The 17,479-nt window shown below is 45.9% G+C and overlaps 2 protein-coding genes across 2 annotated transcripts; one reads left to right on the forward strand and one right to left on the reverse strand.

The window, feature by feature from the left end:
- Positions 1-2,718: 2,718 nt before the first annotated feature.
- Positions 2,719-7,183, forward strand: LOC119288760 (sulfite exporter TauE/SafE family protein 3-like). Its single transcript, XM_037568309.1, has 4 exons — positions 2,719-2,876; positions 6,545-6,638; positions 6,721-6,861; positions 6,957-7,183. The coding sequence occupies exons 1-4, from the start codon at positions 2,790-2,792 to the stop codon at positions 7,040-7,042; spliced, it is 408 nt and encodes a 135-aa protein (XP_037424206.1). The 5' UTR covers positions 2,719-2,789; the 3' UTR covers positions 7,043-7,183.
- A 333-nt stretch (positions 7,184-7,516) lies between these two features.
- LOC119285338 (protein unc-13 homolog) lies at positions 7,517-12,921 on the reverse strand. Its single transcript, XM_037564585.1, has 5 exons — positions 12,367-12,921; positions 10,141-11,004; positions 9,390-9,833; positions 8,788-8,977; positions 7,517-8,706 (listed from the first exon to the last, which is right to left on the reverse strand). Exons 1-5 carry the CDS (start codon positions 12,904-12,906, stop codon positions 7,772-7,774), a joined length of 2,973 nt encoding a protein of 990 aa, XP_037420482.1. The 5' UTR covers positions 12,907-12,921; the 3' UTR covers positions 7,517-7,771.
- Positions 12,922-17,479: the final 4,558 nt, after the last annotated feature.

Genomic DNA, 17,479 nt, shown 5'->3' on the forward strand with positions numbered 1-17,479 from the left:
TTCAAAGGTGTAGTTATGCCCCAAGGCTGCTTGGGCCATTACCTAGGTCATGTTGCTGGATTTTGATTGTAGCACATTCGACATTGTTTAACAATGTAGCACGTGTTCGGCCTGGGCTTGCTCGGGCCTGGCCCTGTCCTGGCTGTGCCACTGCACCTATGATTAGTTCATGAGTGAGACCATAGATCAGACAACACATGTGGATATCATGTGTAAGATCAGGGTTACATCAAAACTAATGCACGACATGCTTGAGTTTTGTTATCCATGGGTTCTATATTTTTCTCTCCTTCTGATCCTTTATAATTCAAGGTCACCAAATGGATTGCTTCTATTATTTATTTTTCTCCTCTCTGATTAATGTGAGACTCTTTAGGAAGAATGTAATTAGTATTGATATAGTAATGTAATAATAAATAATGAAATTTACCATCGGTATTTTTGCATATCGGTTTTTGGGAACTCTAAAAATAATGATGTTAGAGAATTCTAGCATATCCCCTAGCATGAACTTCCAAAAGCCACTCATTGGGAGCCTCCCAAAAAATCAGGGTATTGGGAGGTTCTCTTCCAGCATATCCCCTAAACTTATATCATAATAAGTTCTGTTAGCTAATTATCACTCCTTTATGCATACAAACATCATTTCAACTACACTATTTATGTCATATTAATTCAATCATTGATGTACAGCCATACAAATCCAACAACATTTCAATCCATAATTTTTAAATCTTGAAATTTTAAAATTCAAATTAAGAAAAAACATAGGTCCAAGTGAAGTAAATAATTTAATAAAAACATGATGGTGCATGTATGAACTTGCCATGAAGTTCCCACAAGGGCTCCACAGGGTCATCTTAAAGTTGCTTACGCATATGTCAGTCTTCAACCTTTCTACGCGCTTTAAGAGATCTCTATATTATGTCTTTATGATGCTCAAGCATTCCAGGTATTCGTATTTAATAATACATAAAGTTCTCATTTTTGGCCTCTCTCATTCTCTATTATCTTTTATGCATGATTATATTTTTGTCATGGTCCTTCATAGTGTCTTTTGGTCCCATAATCTATTAGAACTGCTAACAATTGCAAAGCAACCTTGCAACACACTAAAGGCTCTTTCAACATTCTTTCTAATAGCTTATTTATCCTTGGCAAGCTCTTTTGTTGCCTTCGGGGTATGTGTTCACAAATCTGGACCATGAGAGATAGATATCATCTGCAAGATAGCGTCACATATCATACTAGTGACCATTTACTTGAAAGATGCAAGGTGGAGCATTCCCAACAAAAAGACTTACAAACAAAGGAGAAATTTGTTGGATTTGAGGTCATTATAAGAGCTAGGCATACCAAAGTAACAATGCCAAATCCATAGATTGAGGGATGCAACGACTTCAAGTATGATTCTTGAATCATGACAACGACTAGGGAATCACCCATGCCACGTTGTAGGGCAATTCCTCCATCTTTAGCACATGCAATCCATGCTCTCAAGCATCCTCGGGAACCCTAATTGATGTACCAATATCCATCAGCCTTGGAATGTCGTCTACATTGGTTGTTCTCAAGTACTCACTTCCGCAGAGCTCAATCACAAACTTTGCAAATTTCCCTACGCTCTTGATGGTGTCTTCATCTATGGTGTAAAGGTATTCATTTGTAGCTTCAGCTGGGGATCTATGATCATGCGCATTGCTGACATTATCTTCTAAGAAGCACATGTGCCAAGTTCTTTGGTTACATTTCTCTTCTGCTTGAGATAATCATGATTGTGTTCCACGACAGTTGCAATTCACAGGAAGAGCTCACTAGACATTCTAAAACGTTGCATGAGGAGTGCGTCGGGATACACCAAGTAATCCCTTACGAGACACGCATCAACTTCTTCCTAATACAGAAGATTGCACACACGCCCTGGCTGAGAACCATGCCTAAGTATTTTGTTGGTCTCCTCGTCGTGAATGATTAACTTCCATCCCCATCTTGAATTCATCTTCCTCCTCCTCCTCCTCGGATGAAAGTCTGAGAAAAACTCCCAAACAAGACTCCTCATTTGTGCATTGAATTAAACAATTAAACAGATGCAGATCTTCAAATGCAGTTTTGCTAAAAAAAATGAAAAGAAAAAGCATGCAACCATTTAGTTGAACACTTTGTGTGCGTCGCCGACGGAAGCTCGTGGTGGCCTACGGGAGCTCAAGGAGGCTGGGAAGTGTGTATGGGGGATTGAGCTGATTCTCCGCCTTGCTGAAGCTCGTGGCACGACATGGCCGCAACATTGCCTCCCTAAACGGCTACACGTGCGGCAACGGTGGTGAAGAGAGTTCCAGCTCGTGTGGTTGGGAATAGTGGAGGCGAGGATACTCGTCTCGGATGGCATGTGGTGTCTCCGGTGGGAGGAGGAGGGACAGCGATGGTTCCGATGATGATGATAGAAGGTAGTGACCGGGCAGTGAAATTTCTGCCATGGCATTTTCTTGTTTCACAGTGGGATTGAGATGCCCAAAACTTCCCCGAGTATTAGGAGCTAGATGATAATTTTTGGGAGGCCCCAAAAACTTTTGGGTGTCTGCCAGAGTAATAATTGAAGTCCTTTTGGGAGTTGTAGGTGTTTGAGGTGTTTGTTAGAATTGCTTTTAGTACTGTTTTCGGAGAAACTGTAATCCTTAGGTTATCCGTAGTGCAAAGTATCATACACTAATATCATGCATATTGCAACTCCATAGTACATAGTATCATAGGTTAGTATTTGATATGATCTTATTTACTGTTTTGCATGACGCATGGTAGCACATCACTTTATTCTTTCATGCATGCAGAACTACGTGGCAACTTGCTCCACATGGTACTGGGTTTTGACTGTCCTCCAGGTAAACCTAACCGCGTTTCTTCACCTCATTAATCAACCACATTCCATACAAAATTGATCCGTAGTTACGACTTTTATGGTTCTGGGATTCAAGGAAGTTCCTATGCCAATGGCTAAACTGCCTGAAAATGTCATCACTATCTAGTATAACTAGGTGATTTCCCCGCGCGTTGCTGCAAGATTTTAAAGACTAATTTGGATACATTCTAAATGAAATGATCTAAATCGAAAGCTATTATTTTTTAAAGTAATTATATGTGAACAAAGAGTATGCATGTACATTGGACTATTGAAGATGGAACAATTAAATTAGGGTATGCATGTGCTACAAAATAATTATAGTGGATGATGAAGTGGTACATTTTATAATGTGGAGGGCTGCATGTTGAGAAAATTAGACTTAATGTGGATCAACTATTTGTGTATTATAGACTTGAAAGCAATTCTCTCGCAGGTTGTAACCATCATCCTTTTTGTCTTCGCTTTCGATTTGCATCTTCGCTGCAACAACTAAGGCCCTGATCGGTACCGCTCCACTCCACAACTCCAGGAGCGGAATTGGCGAAGCTGCGGTTTCCCCTCTCCGCAGATTCTGGGAGCGGGTGATTACCGAACAGGGCCTAACATACATATTGTTGTCATCTTGTATCATCTCGTAGTCAGCGCTTCATATTACAGCCATCCCTCCCGTGTTACACTAACACAACTCCTTACCAGTTGGATATGTAAGCAAATCCCGGTGTCAGTTGGTGTTATGGCCGGTTTAGCTAGGCCCACCGAGCATCTTAGCCCACAAGTTATCTTAGGTTAATTCTTACGCAAGTTATCTTAGGCAAGTTATCTTAGGCAAGTTATCTTAGGCTAAAGTTATAAATACTAGTTGTAAGACACCGTTTGAGATTAAGCAATAAAGATAGTTCTATCATATTGCCCGGCTCCAGAGGAGCCGAAACCCTAGCCGCCGCCGGCCTTCTTCTCCCTCGCGACGACGCCAACACGCCGGAGCCGCCGCCCTCGCCCCCAACCCTCGCTATTCTGCCCGTATAACCTACGGAGTAGAGCCGGTAGGAACCCTAGCCCTACCAATTTGGTATCAGGTACCCGGGTTTCGACCATGTCTTCACCGCCTCCAATTCCGCCACCGCCGCCACCACCGTCGCTGCCCGTCAACTCCTCCACCGCCGTCGCCTCCGCACCGGGCGCCACGGCCTCGCTCCTGGCGGGCGTCACGGCGTCGCTCTCGGCGCCGCCCCTCCAGGCACCCGGCACCGCGCCGGGCCACGGGCGGCCACCAGCTCCCGTCCAACCTACGCCGCCGCCATCACCTCCCCCGCAGACGCAGCAGTTCACACCGGAGGCAATGGCCGGCGTCCTCACCGACCTCGTCGCCGCGGTCCAGGGCATCCGCCTCTACCTGGCTAGCCCGTACGGGCCGCCCCCGCAGCTCCATCCGGACGTGACCGCGGGACAGCCGGCGCTGCCATGGTACTCCGTCCCCGCGGCCATCACCGGGGGTTACCCGGCGCTGCCCTCACCGGTGGCTCCGACGCCGCCTTGGCCACAGTGGCCGACACCAGCGCTCGCGGCGCCACCCGCACCGCCAGCAGCCGCCCAGGGCCTGCAGTGGCCGGCCTACTCCGTCCCCGCGGCCATCGCCGGGGGCTACCCGGTACTACCATCGCCGGCCGCTTCCATGCCTCCCTGGCCCCAATGGCCGACGCCAGCGCTCACGGCACCACCCGCGCCACCAGCAGCCGCCCAGGGCCCGCAGTGGCCGGCCTGGGCTGCGCCACCCACCGTCTCGCTGTCCCTCCCTGCGGCCACCGTGCAGGTGCCACCACCGCCCCTGCCAGCCCTAGCCTGGGCCGGTCCGCGCCGAGCGGCCTTCCGATCCAGGAGGTCCGTTTTCCCTCATCACCGTCTCCGCTTCCAGGATGGCTCCACAGGACGTCCCATCCACCGGCTTATACGGAGGCCCGGCCGTCATTGGGTTCCCAGTTGCAGCCCGAGGCGTCAGGCGCCACGGGGAACTACGCCGGCCTTCCCACCATGGACCGGGCGCCGTCATCAGCCCTCCGCCCCACCGAGGCAGTGGGCCATGGCGCGCCCCACCAGCAGCCGCCCCGGTTCGCCAAGCTCGATTTCGCCACGTATGACGGCACGGAAGACCCCCTCAACTGGCTCAACCAGTGTGACCAGTTCTTTCGCGGGTAGCGCACCCTCGCCTCGGACCGTACCTGGCTCGCCTCTTATCACCTCCGCGGCGCCGCGCAGACATGGTACTACGCTCTCGAGCAGGACGAGGGCGCCATGCCTCCTTGGGAGCGCTTCCGCGAGCTATGCCTCCTCCGCTTTGGGCCCCCGGTTTGCGGGAGCCGCCTGGCGGAGCTCGGCCGCCTTCCCTTCACCTCCACGGTGCAGGACTACGCCGACCGTTTCCAGGCCATGGCATGCCATGCGTCGGGGGTGACGGCACAGCAGCGGGCGACCTCTTTGTCGGTGGCCTTCCGGATCACATCCGCGTGGACGTTGAGCTTCGGGGACCCCAGGATCTCCAGTCGGCCATGTACTACGCCCGCGCGTTCGAGCGCCGCGCGGTGGCCATCCAACAGGAATCACCGTTCCGGACCGCTGGGTCGCTACCCGGGCCGGATTCCGCACAGGCTTCTGCGGCACCCCTCGCCGCAACCGCGGGACGCCCGTTCCGCCGGCTCACCCCAGCCGAGCTCCTCGAGCGTCGCCGCAAAGGATTGTGCTTCAACTGCGACGAGCCCTACACGCCCGGCCATGCCTGCCCGCGACTCTTCTACCTGGAGGCTGCAGACTACATTCCGGAGGACGCCGTCGCCGCTGACCTGGCCGCCCCAGCTGTCGAGAAGGTGCTTGACGCTGGCTGATCGCCTCAAGGAGTTCCGCAAACGCTTCCCACCTTACAACTCGAGGACGAGCTGTTTGTGCAGGCGGGGAGAAGTGTTATGGCCGGTTTAGCTAGGCCCACCGGGCATCTTAGCCCACAATTTATCTTAGGTTAATTCTTACGCAAGTTATCTTAGGCAAGTTATCTTAGGCTAAAGTTATAAATACTAGTTGTAAGACACCGTTTGAGATTAAGCAATAAAGATAGTTCTATCATATTGCCCGGCTCCAGAGGAGCCGGAACCCTAGCCGCACCAAACCCTAGCCGCCGCCGGCCTTCTTCTCCCTCGCGACGGCGCCAACACGCCGGAGCCGCCGCCCTCGCCCCCAACCCTCGCTATTCTGCCCGTATAACCTACGGAGTAGAGTCGGTAGGAACCCTAGCCCTACCAGTTGGAGTGTCCATGTACCAGGCAGCAGGTTTGGTGCAAGGGAAGAGGGCGCTATCATCAAGAGCAAACAATCAAACCAGCCCGAAAGCTCATCAGATATTAGTATACTGCTTGTTTGGTGTCACCGCCGGTGTCCTTGCCGGTCTGCTTGGGGTCGGTGGGGGCGTCGTCATGGGACCTCTCTTCCTGGAGCTCGGTATCCATCCTCAGGTGAAAAGGAGAAAGAATACTTTGTTCATCGCAGAAACAAAAACTTTGTTTACCAGATGCTTCAACCATTTGATGGTGTTCTATTTGTACTTTTCATTCATTCATTCATCGCATATTTGAGCTGTTGGTATGTGCCATTACACTGGTGCAGGTCTCGAGTGCGACGGGCAGCTTTGCGATGATGTTCTCATCTTCCATGGCGGCCATGGAATACTACCTCCTGAAACGGTTCCCTGTACCGTACGGTACTGTCTCTTTCTCTGTTTCTCCTATGGGGGTAGTGATCATGCACTGCTATCTTACTATTTTTGTCTGAAATTTGTGCAGCTCTCTTCTTCACTAGCCTGACATTTGTTGCCGCGATTGTTGGCCAGCGGGTCGCAAGGAAACTGGTCAATTGGCTAGGGCGGGCATCATTTATCATCTTCATATTGTCCTCCATGATCTTCGTCAGCGCGATTTCTCTAGGTACCTTTACCGGTTTCCCTCTCACTGCAACCATTCCATTCAGGTTACGTGGTCTCATACCCAATACAAGAAGCTCTTAAATCGACTGTCTTCAGGTGGAGTCGGCATCTCCAAGACGACTCACAAGATGGCGCGGCACGAGTACATGGGATTCGGCAACATTTGCAACTATCATGCGTAGGAAGGACGCATACAAGAACAGCGTGATGATTGTGCAGTTTCAGTGGATGGAATGCTGTGATGTTTGCTTGCAGATGCCAAGTTAAACCACATGGCCAGGAGATAAGAATTCCAGCCAGTACCTTCCAACGTACGAGTTGTATTTGCTAGTCACCCAATGTAAATGTACCTTCAGATGGATAAACCGTAATTCTTAATAGATTTATGCTATTTCTGACTTGTGGTAAGTTTAGAGCTCCTACTCCATCCCATAATGTAAGATGTTAGTGTAAAAAAATGTCTTACATTATGGGACGGAGGGAGTACTTTTCAGAATGCCTTCCTTCATAGGAGTCAAAAAGTAACTCATGTTAATTTCTGCCAGCAGATAAAAGAACACACAAGCAGCAACAATTTCAAACAACTCAGATATTACAGGTGCGCAGCACAAAACATATCATCCGTTCCTCTATACAGTTTATGCCCAACACTTGTGTGATCATATTGTGCTTATTCACCATATGCTTTATTCCAAGATATCCGCAAGCAAGCAAGCTGACACTTCTACAAAAACGCCAGGATCGGCAAAACTAACTCGTCTTATGAACACACACACACACACACACACACACACACACACACACACACACACACACACTTATCAGCGTGGACGCAGCACAAACATGAGAACTGGAAGAGTTTCCTTATTACCTCAATTTTGCATAGGCGGTAGGCAGCACGCATACACATATCAAAGCTTCTTCGGGAACTTGTATGTTTTCTTGAGGAACTTTGTGGCCGCCTCATCATACCGGTAGCACAAAACTCGCAGGATAGTGTTCGGGTCATTTGCGCTCCACTGGGCGGGCACACGAGGAGGTTTCGGGAAGCTAGATTTGGTTGGAGATCCCTGGCGTTCAGTAATCACTTGCTTGAAACGCTGGATGAGGGATTCTGTATCTGTTCGTAGGAGTGGCAGAACGCTCTTCACCTCCGATGAAGCCTTGTCAACCAGTTCATGTGGCAGGCCATCACCATTTGCCAAGTACAATCCTCTGAGGGCTCTGAAATCATTCTCTATGATCTGAGCGTCTTGAAGGGTGAAAGCACGTGTAGGTCCACCAGCAAGAAGCACCAGCAGGAACCCATCAAAGGAAGCTTTCATCAACGCGGTTATGAGATGGTCCCGCGGCTCATTACGCATTATGCCAGATATCACCCCAAGGGTAGAGTGAAGTTCTCTCAACAAAGGCTCCACCCTGTTTGACGCAGCACCACCAACATACAGCATGTCCAAGAGAACATGACTCAAATAACTGAATACCACCTTATGTGCTGTTGCGTCACACAGCTGACGGATGCCGTCTTGGCAACTTGCCTGGGATAGCTCAAACTTGATGTTCATTCCGTCAGTGGTGCCAATACCATCCTGAGATAATTCACTGTTCCGCAAACATTTTTTCGCCTTCTTCTTCAGATTCTCCACCTCAGTCCGGATGTAATGGAATGTATTTATTTGTACACAGAGTTCAGAAAGATCACATCCTTCCGACTTTCCAGTAGAAGATCCAACTTGCGATCCGCGATTCAGAAGAGCATGTGGCTTTTCCTTTTTCTTGAATAATTTGGATCCAACGTCGCATCTTGTTAAATGAGGCAGTTGTGGAGTAGCAGTACTCTCGGTCCCTGTGCACCAATGCTAAATGAATCCACCCTCGGTAAATTGAAATAATTTTACGGGAAAATAAGCTTCATGCTCAGACATACCATGGCAAGCTTTCGCTTTCGAGACATAATACTGTAGAATCCCATCTAGTCCAGCTGTTAAATCAGAAATCAAAGTAGAGTGCATTGATATGGGCAACTGAAAAAACGCATCTAAAATTTCATCAACCATCCTTAGCATCTCCATGGAAGAAGGAGCAAAGCTCTGCCTGTTAGCTTTTGGATTCCATGTCTGCATGCAGATTCACAAAATTAGAAGAATACTGGCATAGTGGTACGGTTATTCTGTAGTGATACCAGACTATACAGCATTGCGCAAAATAATGTGACAGAGCTCTTGGCATTCAATGATATCGACTATCCAATAGATGGTTGAGAATGGCTGCATATCAAAATATGCTAATCACTCAAGAAAGATATGCAATTGCAACATAGGAAAATGCACCTTCTATTATCCATATTAAAGTACAACACTAGTAGTTTATAACGTGCATCAGCCAGCTGCAGAAATAGACCAGCTGCAGAAATAGACTAATCTGATATAATAGCAAATATGAATAACATTGTAAAAGGCTAAATAACTGAATTTGCATGGTTACTACTATAGAAGTATAGATACGGTATGGGACATTGAGTAGGATCACCTCCTGCTGTAAACTTTGGTCAACCCATTCTTTAAGTTTGTCCACTCGTTCTTTCATCCAACCTTTGACCAGAGCAGAAATTGCATTTTCAGCTTCATACGGTGGCATCTGTCTAATCAATGACTTGCCTCCGTCATCACTATCCAGAAAGTCTTCAACTGCAATATTAACCAGATTCTTCTCTAACTTGTCAGCAGCGTTAAGCACTTGAGCCGTGTCTGGTGTGAACTTTGTACGCCCAACCATAAATTGCTTCAGCTCATTACCAAAGCAAGAATGAAGGGTTGTAACTGCAACACCAGAAGCAAGCGGGTGCCATTTCTTCAGTATTGGACTGTAGATATTTTTCTCCTTCGAAGCAAGGTCACTAATATCCTTCGCGAGGATTGCAAGAACTGGCACAGGATTCCTTGATGATCGCTTTGAGTCTGCCTCATCCATTCTCTGCACAAATCAACAGAGCGTCAGAATCAATGCATATTACTGGCATGAACACCAGAACGAGTGTCAACAGGCCAATATTAAGATCAAGCATTTTTTTAACGCTCCCTAAAACTATAAATACGCAGATTAGTATTGCTGACAGTGATCAGTGATGTTTAATGTCCAATTTTGTAGCACGTTTAAAAACCATTGTCTCATGGTGACATAAAAGGAAATGGTGATAGTAACAATAAATGAGTATGAGACTTGCATTATTCGTCCTTTGAGTGAAGTGAGCCCAGCAGAACAATTCACAGTTTAAACTTACTTGAGCAAAAGCAGTACGGAGCGAGGACCGTATATAGGTTTCGATCTTGCCACGCACCACATCAGTCTTTTGTTTCCTTTTACCAGGGTATTTTTGAGATATATCTTCAAGAAGAATCTTCGCAGCTGAGACTCCTATTGCGACAATACCTTGCATCGAAACAATATTGCTAGCATTGAAAGTTTCATGGTAAGCTAGCAATCTTTTCTCTGTCCAACCCGTTATGGAACTTAAAATGGAGATCAATATGTCACAGTAATCTGGATCTTCTGTGGTTTTTGCATCTTTTACAACTACACTTAATTGATTCTCTGCAGCAGAAAGTAACTCCATATCTACTTGGTCTGATGTGGCAAAATGGTTGAACAACGCCCAGGTAAAGCAGAGATTGTGAAGCATCTGATTAATCCCAAGAATAACCCAAGTCTTCTTCAATAACCCCATCACTTCATCAATTTCATCAACCACAGTACCATTCTCACAATCAAAGCAAGCTTCTACCAACATTTGATAGATATGAAGATTGAATGGAAAGCCATCTGCCCAGTGACATTCATCAGAAATTCCACCTAGGGACCTACCAGCAAGGGACTTCACCGCACTGGATAGTTCCTGCATCGATTCCAAGTTCTTCTCGGTTTTAAGTGACTTATCATATGCTCTACTTATTATCTCTCGCAATGTCTGTGCATAAATGTCTGATTTGCTCAAGGGAATAAGTGGGTGAACCAGCAAACCAGCCTCAAGAAGCTTCAAGTTCCTAAACTGCCAGGCCTCGTACTCATGTGGATCAGGGAAATCTGATGCTTTAGATCGCTGCAGAAACTCTAAGGGCAAAATCATTGATTCTGCACGTCTACCTAGCTGCTTGAAGAAGAAAAGGTGGAATTAATCTTAATGGTCAAACTATTTTTGTACATGACAGAGATCTCTATTGTTTTACATGAATAAGTTCACATAGATGACGGTGGCTCAACTATACAAGTTAATGGTGCTCAAAGCAATTCACTTCCTAAAATAGAATGACTGCCAGTGTTAGAGCTTGACAAGTCCAGAACAAACAAGAATGTCGTACCAACTTAGCTCTATCTTGAAAAAAAAAACTAACATACAGTTCATGTCTGATATGTCTAAAAGGAGACATGCATTTCAGGTTTTGCATGTCAATAATGACCTGAAATCAGAACAAAATAAGAATCAAAGGTACCCAAACAAATCTTAACGAGAGGGATATAAATATTAAATTCCATTTTTTCCACATCTCACAGGTAGAGCATATATTGGTTATGATTTCAATGCTCAGTTTCTGCTAATCTATTCAGGTTATTGTTGCCAAAATGCTATGTGAGCAGTGAATAACTGAAGTATCTTTTTCCTTACATGGAATGACTGAAGTATTGACAGTGATAAGAATGAACGACTGATACAAGTCCATGAAAATATCCAATGGCAAATTATTCTTGACAGTTCACAGAGATTGTATCAGATAACTTATACCATAACTGCTAAACACCGCAACTGAAGTTTGAACAGTTCACCTTAGGAAACACAATTAGCAAATTTATACTCAGAGCTTGACGGGATGAAAAAAAAAATGAATATCACTACTTGTTTGATTTCATATTACACCCACAACATTATCTAAAAAAACTCTTATATGCAGAACCGAATACCAGGTTGACATGGACAATTTTTCTCCGTTGCCAATACCGGTCATAATTGGAGCCTATGTCTGCACTCAGGCGGTCAAAGCAAGAAAACACCATCATTAAGCAACCATTGGAGCATAAAGTACAGGCTGCCAAAGGACAGAGACCATGAAGAAGGGAATAGGTACTTGCATCAATGATTCATGCAATATATCACTGCATTAAATTGTCATGCAGCAAAAAAAAACGAGCAAATTCCTTTCCACTTAATTACTCTACCTTATAAAAAAGCAGCTGGTCACCACATATCAGTTGCGATCTTAACCAATATAATACCTCAAGGAAAGTAAATTCCATATGATCTTCCCAATCTCAAGATCACCAAACTTAGACAAGCCACTGGCCGCTCAACGATCACACTATTTGGCCTACCAATCACACACCAATGACAGGCTAACACCAACCCAGACGAGAGATCTAATACAACTGTGAAGCCCACCGACACTGCAACAACCAGCGAGACAAGCAATCGAAAATAAATAAAGGGAAGCCACATTTCGAGGAAGCGAGATGCGACCTGGCCGGCGGCGATGCGGAGAAGCCCGCGGCGGATCCTCGAGTCGGCCTGCTCCGTGACACGTAAATTGACCCGCACCAGCTCCATCACCGTCTCTGGCCTCCGCGGCGCCTCCGTCCCGGCCTTAGATGACGCCGAGGGGCTGAGCCCGAGCGACCTCTTCACCTTGCTGGCCGCCGTCGACGTCCGCGAACGCTGCAGGCCGGAGGACGACGACGAGGAGGAGGTCGAGGTGGATGTGGAGGAGGTGGAACGGGCGCTGGCGGAGGAGGGGGCGGACTGGGGGATGTAGATGAGGGGCCTGCCGCCGGTGGCGCGGGAGGCGGCGACGAGGACCTCGTAGGCGGTGGTGCGGAGGTCGGCGTCGGAGAGCGGCACGCCGAGTCCGGGGAATGGGGCCGTGAGCGGCATCGCGGAGGAGGAGGTTGCGGTGGCAGCGGTGGCGGCGGCAGTTGCGAGGTCGCTCGAGAGGGAAGAGGTCCAGGAGGCGGAGGCGGAGGCGGAGCGGGAGTCGGGGAGGAGGCGCGCCATGCTGCCCATGCTTTCGGCTTTTTTTTCTTCTTTGTTTATTGTCATAGCTGCTGATCGGCTTTGGGGTTGGTTGGGGTGTGTTGTGTTTGAGTGAAACGTCTCGTTTGCAACAAACCACCGTATTACCCACAACCACAAATCTACTTTTATTTTCCCTTAGAATTAGACAAAGTTTCTTTTCCTTTTTTTGCGGGGGAGAATTAAACAAAGTTTTTTTTGCGGGGTAGAATTAAACAAAGTTACCTGTGAGCAACTCCAGCAACGCCCCATCTTAGAGCCGTCGGGGCAACTCTAGTGCGGACCAAACCTCTCGCAAATGTCTGGATTGAACGGTTCACGCATTCTTACCCATCTAATGTTGGTCACAAAAAATGTATGAACTGGTCCAGAAATCCCACAAACTGAAATCAACTCATAGGAGATTTCACGGAGTTTCAACATCCGCCACAACAAATTTCGATAACATGGACCCACCCAAATCGACTAGTGGAGTCTGCGCATTTGCACAATCACGCCCCTCCTCCCGTGTGAAAGCCTGTCCTCTCCTGCTCCTTACGTCCCGATCATCATCTCCTCCCTCCGCTCCGTCGTCCGTCGACACGATAGAGTCGTCGGGGGAGCCGATGACGATGTTCGCCTGCAAGGTCGCATATGTAGGACCCAGGCCCGGATGTGTTTGCCTGCAAGGTCGTGTATGCACTATGCAAGGCCGGGGCCCCAAGGCAAAGGAGAAGGCATACAAGATGTAGAAGGCGGCGGCGGCCGATCAAGCCGACACTCATCGTCCAAAGTGCACCATCTTGTACCTCTGGCCCGTCTAGCTGAAAGCCGACCTTTTACCACGTCGCGCAGAATTACCGCAAAAGTCCTTGTCCTCCTTCACCTCCGGTCATCAAGCACCGTCCACCATCGGCCTCAACAATGACTACCTCTTCACAAATTCTTATTCGGTCGACTCTTGTTCTTGAGTTGACATTGTTATAGCTTGTTGTGTTCTTCACAATTATGCACTATCACAAGGGATTGATGACTTTATTATACCGGAAGTGACATGGACCATCCGACCAATTCGAACATCCAGGCAACTAGCAAGTGACACTAGGGTCATGGTGGACCGTAGGCTACAAATGGCAGCTGCAAATGTGGGAAGATGGACAATTAATGTATGCTAATCTATGAGTGTGGCACACTCCATGTATCTGTGATGTTTATGGCTGGGCAGATTGTACCAGTTACTACATTTGAACCATGTATTTGTGATGTTTATGCAACTACATTTTAATTTATTTGATGGTTGGATAGATTGTATCTTTTACTATATTTGAACCATGTATTTGTGGTGTTTATGCAACTACCTTTGAATCTATTTGATGGCTAGATATTGTATCATTTACTATATTTGAACCATGTATTTGTGATATTGATGCAACTACATTTAAATTTATTTCTTGGATGGACAGAAATGGACTCCGGGAGTGTTGAAATCACTACTGCAAGTCGAAATTCCGGGAGAGCTGGGATCATTGTATGGATCAATTCCATGACCAAAACCATGCTTCGGTTTTTTTGCTAGTCTTGTTGCTGATGGGAAGAGAACTTCAAGTGGATTCAGGGATGTGCACAATAGACATTGTGATGCTGTTTTGAATGAGCAGTTCAAGCTAGCTGTCATCGGGGATCAAAACAGAGACCATCTCAAGAAGTAGAGGAAGATTTGGGGAAGGGTAGTCAATTTGAAGAATTTAAGTGAACTTCTATCGGATGAAGATACTTGCACAATTAGGCTCCGCGATGAGCACTATGCAGGGCATTGTATGGTATGCTTCTCACCCACAAATCTAATGCCATTTTATCTCTGCATTATGCTAATCATTTGCACATTGTTTGTAGACCCACAAAGCTGATGCCCCATTCTTGAATACCTCAATGGAATACTATCATGTCATGTCTTCCATTTATGGGACAACCGGGGCTAAGGGGCTGAATGCTAGGTCTGGTAATGATCTTCTTTCTATTAATCACGAAGGCGAGGAGAATGGTGAGGTTAACACATCACCAAATGTTGTTGAGTCTTCTCACCCCAAAGCACCACCCAAAAAGAAGGCCAAGGTAAAGCACGTTGTTGATGATCCACTGGTTATCACTCTCAAAGATGGGTTCAAACTTGTGGCTGGAGCGCTTGTGAAGTCTAGTGGAGATGATGATGATGATGATATACCCGATGACCTTTGGGATGAAGTCTCCACATTGCCAGATTTTGATGAAGAGCACCTAGCCCACTAGTATGCTCATCTTGTGGACAACTTCAAGACTGCAAGAGCCTTCATGAAACTTTCCCAAACCAACAAAGTTGTTTGGGTGAGTAGGTATGTGAAGAAGAACTTCTAAATTCAATATGGTTGTATGGCTGTCAAGTATGTGAACTTGACATGTATGGTTGCACTTTGGTTGCTTTTGGAGAATTCGTATGAGACATGTATGGTTGTCAAGTATGTGAACTTGACATGTATGGCTCTATTGCACTTTAGTTGCTTTTGGAAATTTGGTATGTGAAGTAGACATGTATGTCAACTATGTGCACCTTGTTGAAATTTGTGTTATATGTGTTGTCATTTATGTGTCAAGCTTGTCAATATATCTTGTTATGTTGTCTTTCTTCAAAATACAAATGAAATCCTGCCAAAATTTTGAATTTTATGGCATTCCATTTTTCATTCCGTGCTTCCAATCAAACACCGGAATGGAACCAAATCATTCTACTTTTTTTCTCCTACCAAACACACGACTCGAACCGACCCATTCCTCGGGAATAGAACCATTCCATTCCATGATAGTTGATTCCCCAACCAAACACACCCTTTATGTTTTGCGTCTCTAAACTTTTACTACTCATAATTCTTCATGCATGTTTATCATGTTAAACTTATATGCATGTTGACATTACTCAGAGTTCACAGTTTGCTATGCATTGTCATGTTCTTCATGATAAATCTCATTACACTACTAGTTTTGATTCCACGATATAGGGGGAATTCGCCACAATTTCAACATGCCATATGCATTTGCATTCAAAAGAAAATTCTTCAATATGCACATATTCATGACGAGTTCTCTCTATATAATGGAATCGAAATCCTTAGTTTTACTTCAACTTTTATTCGTCCCTGTTGAGACTTTAACCACTTTTATTGATCACCAAAAGGGGGTGATTGTAAGTGCATATAGTGCCCCCCTTGTAGATTTTGCCGGATTAATGACAGAAGTGGTTAAGGAACTAATGTGTTTGTGAGTATATGCAAGTGAAACTTCGCGAGGATTTGGTTTAACCTATGATGTATGACTCATAAAAATATTTTGAGAACACTGAAATGTTTGGTGTGCTCATTGTAGAATTGGCGTGAAGATTTGTAGTTCTTTACTAGTTCATTTTATTCTTCTTCGAGTCAGTAGAACAAACCATAGTGTTAAGGTGTTCCAAGTGTTACTGAGACAGTCTATCTTTAAGTGTGGTCAATCGAACCTATCTCTTCATAGTTGAAGCCTTGAAAATATCCTTCCAGCCACAGTCTTCAAACTTGCATGTCGAAGGTGATTCTGCGAACACATGAGTTCATTCGCCAAAGAGTTAGGAAGCATATTGTAAGGTTGTCCTACTACGAAGAATTTGAGAGTTCAGATTTCCGACTATTATGACAGCTCATGACAACATGTTGGTATGCGTGTCTTGTCCAATGGTTGTATCGGCCCATCAGGTAGTGACCCCGGCTATAAATAGCCTCTACCTCCACTCATTTGCGGTTGGCTGCTCCGCGTGATTCGAGACAAGTCTGAGCAAACCATCTTCCTGAAGAATTTTGAGTAAATCCTAAGTGCGGAAAACCCTAGAGCTAATAGGTAAATGATTGAGTATCACTGAAGAAAGTTCACTGAACACTTGTTAATCTTGAAGACCGAGCATCTTCGAGACGGTTAAGTGTTCGTTTAGAGCATCCAACCTGTGAATTTGCCGAATAAAAAGTTTGTGACGGTCTGAAGATCACCACAAGATCTACCGCAAGTGTTGGGTGAGTTTTAAGTGAGCTTGGCTCAAAGAGAATAGGGTGGGGACTTCCGTGTCTTTCGAGCTTTGGCACAACCCCTCCAACTAGAAGTAGAGTTGTGCCAACTTGATCCGAGTCAACAAATCATGTGCCTTCACTCCTTTTATTAACTCTACTTTGTGCAATATGCCTTGTGTAAGGAATTTGTCTCCTCCTCTCTCTGAAGACTTTCTCCGAATGCTTATCTTTCCCGTTGCTATGCACTATGCTTAGTTCTGTATTCAGTTTTGTTGTATTGAAGTGTTTCTGCCTCTTCATTAGAAGTCATACTGCTACTTCGTTTTCATGCTATCATCTGTTTTGTTATCATTGTTTCAGTTCTGATCGGATGTATGTTTAAGTTTACTGCTGCCTAGCTTAAGTTTTCCTTTAGTACTTCTTCGGTATTAGTTCGTGTTGTTCTGTTTTTTTCCTGATTACTTTGTTTTCTTCAAAGAATTAACCCTTTTGAAGTAGCTCTTTCGAAAAAATTGTTGAAATCT

Source organism: Triticum dicoccoides, chromosome 4A (assembly GCF_002162155.2).
Source record: "Triticum dicoccoides isolate Atlit2015 ecotype Zavitan chromosome 4A, WEW_v2.0, whole genome shotgun sequence".
Taxonomy (NCBI): Eukaryota; Viridiplantae; Streptophyta; class Magnoliopsida; order Poales; family Poaceae; genus Triticum; species Triticum dicoccoides.

Bases quoted from the DNA above. Each gene is read 5' to 3' on its own strand.
- LOC119285338 (XM_037564585.1), bottom strand. From the start codon at position 12,906: ATGGGCAGCATGGCGCGCCTCCTCCCCGACTCCCGCTCCGCCTCCGCC. The intron at 11,005-12,366 runs GTCGCATCTCGC...TTCTTCAAGCAG, and splicing joins TCCGCATCGCCGCCGGCCAG to CTAGGTAGACGTGCAGAATC. The intron at 9,834-10,140 runs GTAAGTTTAAAC...TGATTTGTGCAG, and splicing joins TCCGTACTGCTTTTGCTCAA to AGAATGGATGAGGCAGACTC.
- LOC119288760 (XM_037568309.1), top strand. From the start codon at position 2,790: ATGGTAGCACATCACTTTATTCTTTCATGCATGCAGAACTACGTGGCA. The intron at 6,639-6,720 runs GTACTGTCTCTT...AAATTTGTGCAG, and splicing joins ACGGTTCCCTGTACCGTACG to CTCTCTTCTTCACTAGCCTG. The intron at 6,862-6,956 runs GTACCTTTACCG...GACTGTCTTCAG, and splicing joins CGTCAGCGCGATTTCTCTAG to GTGGAGTCGGCATCTCCAAG.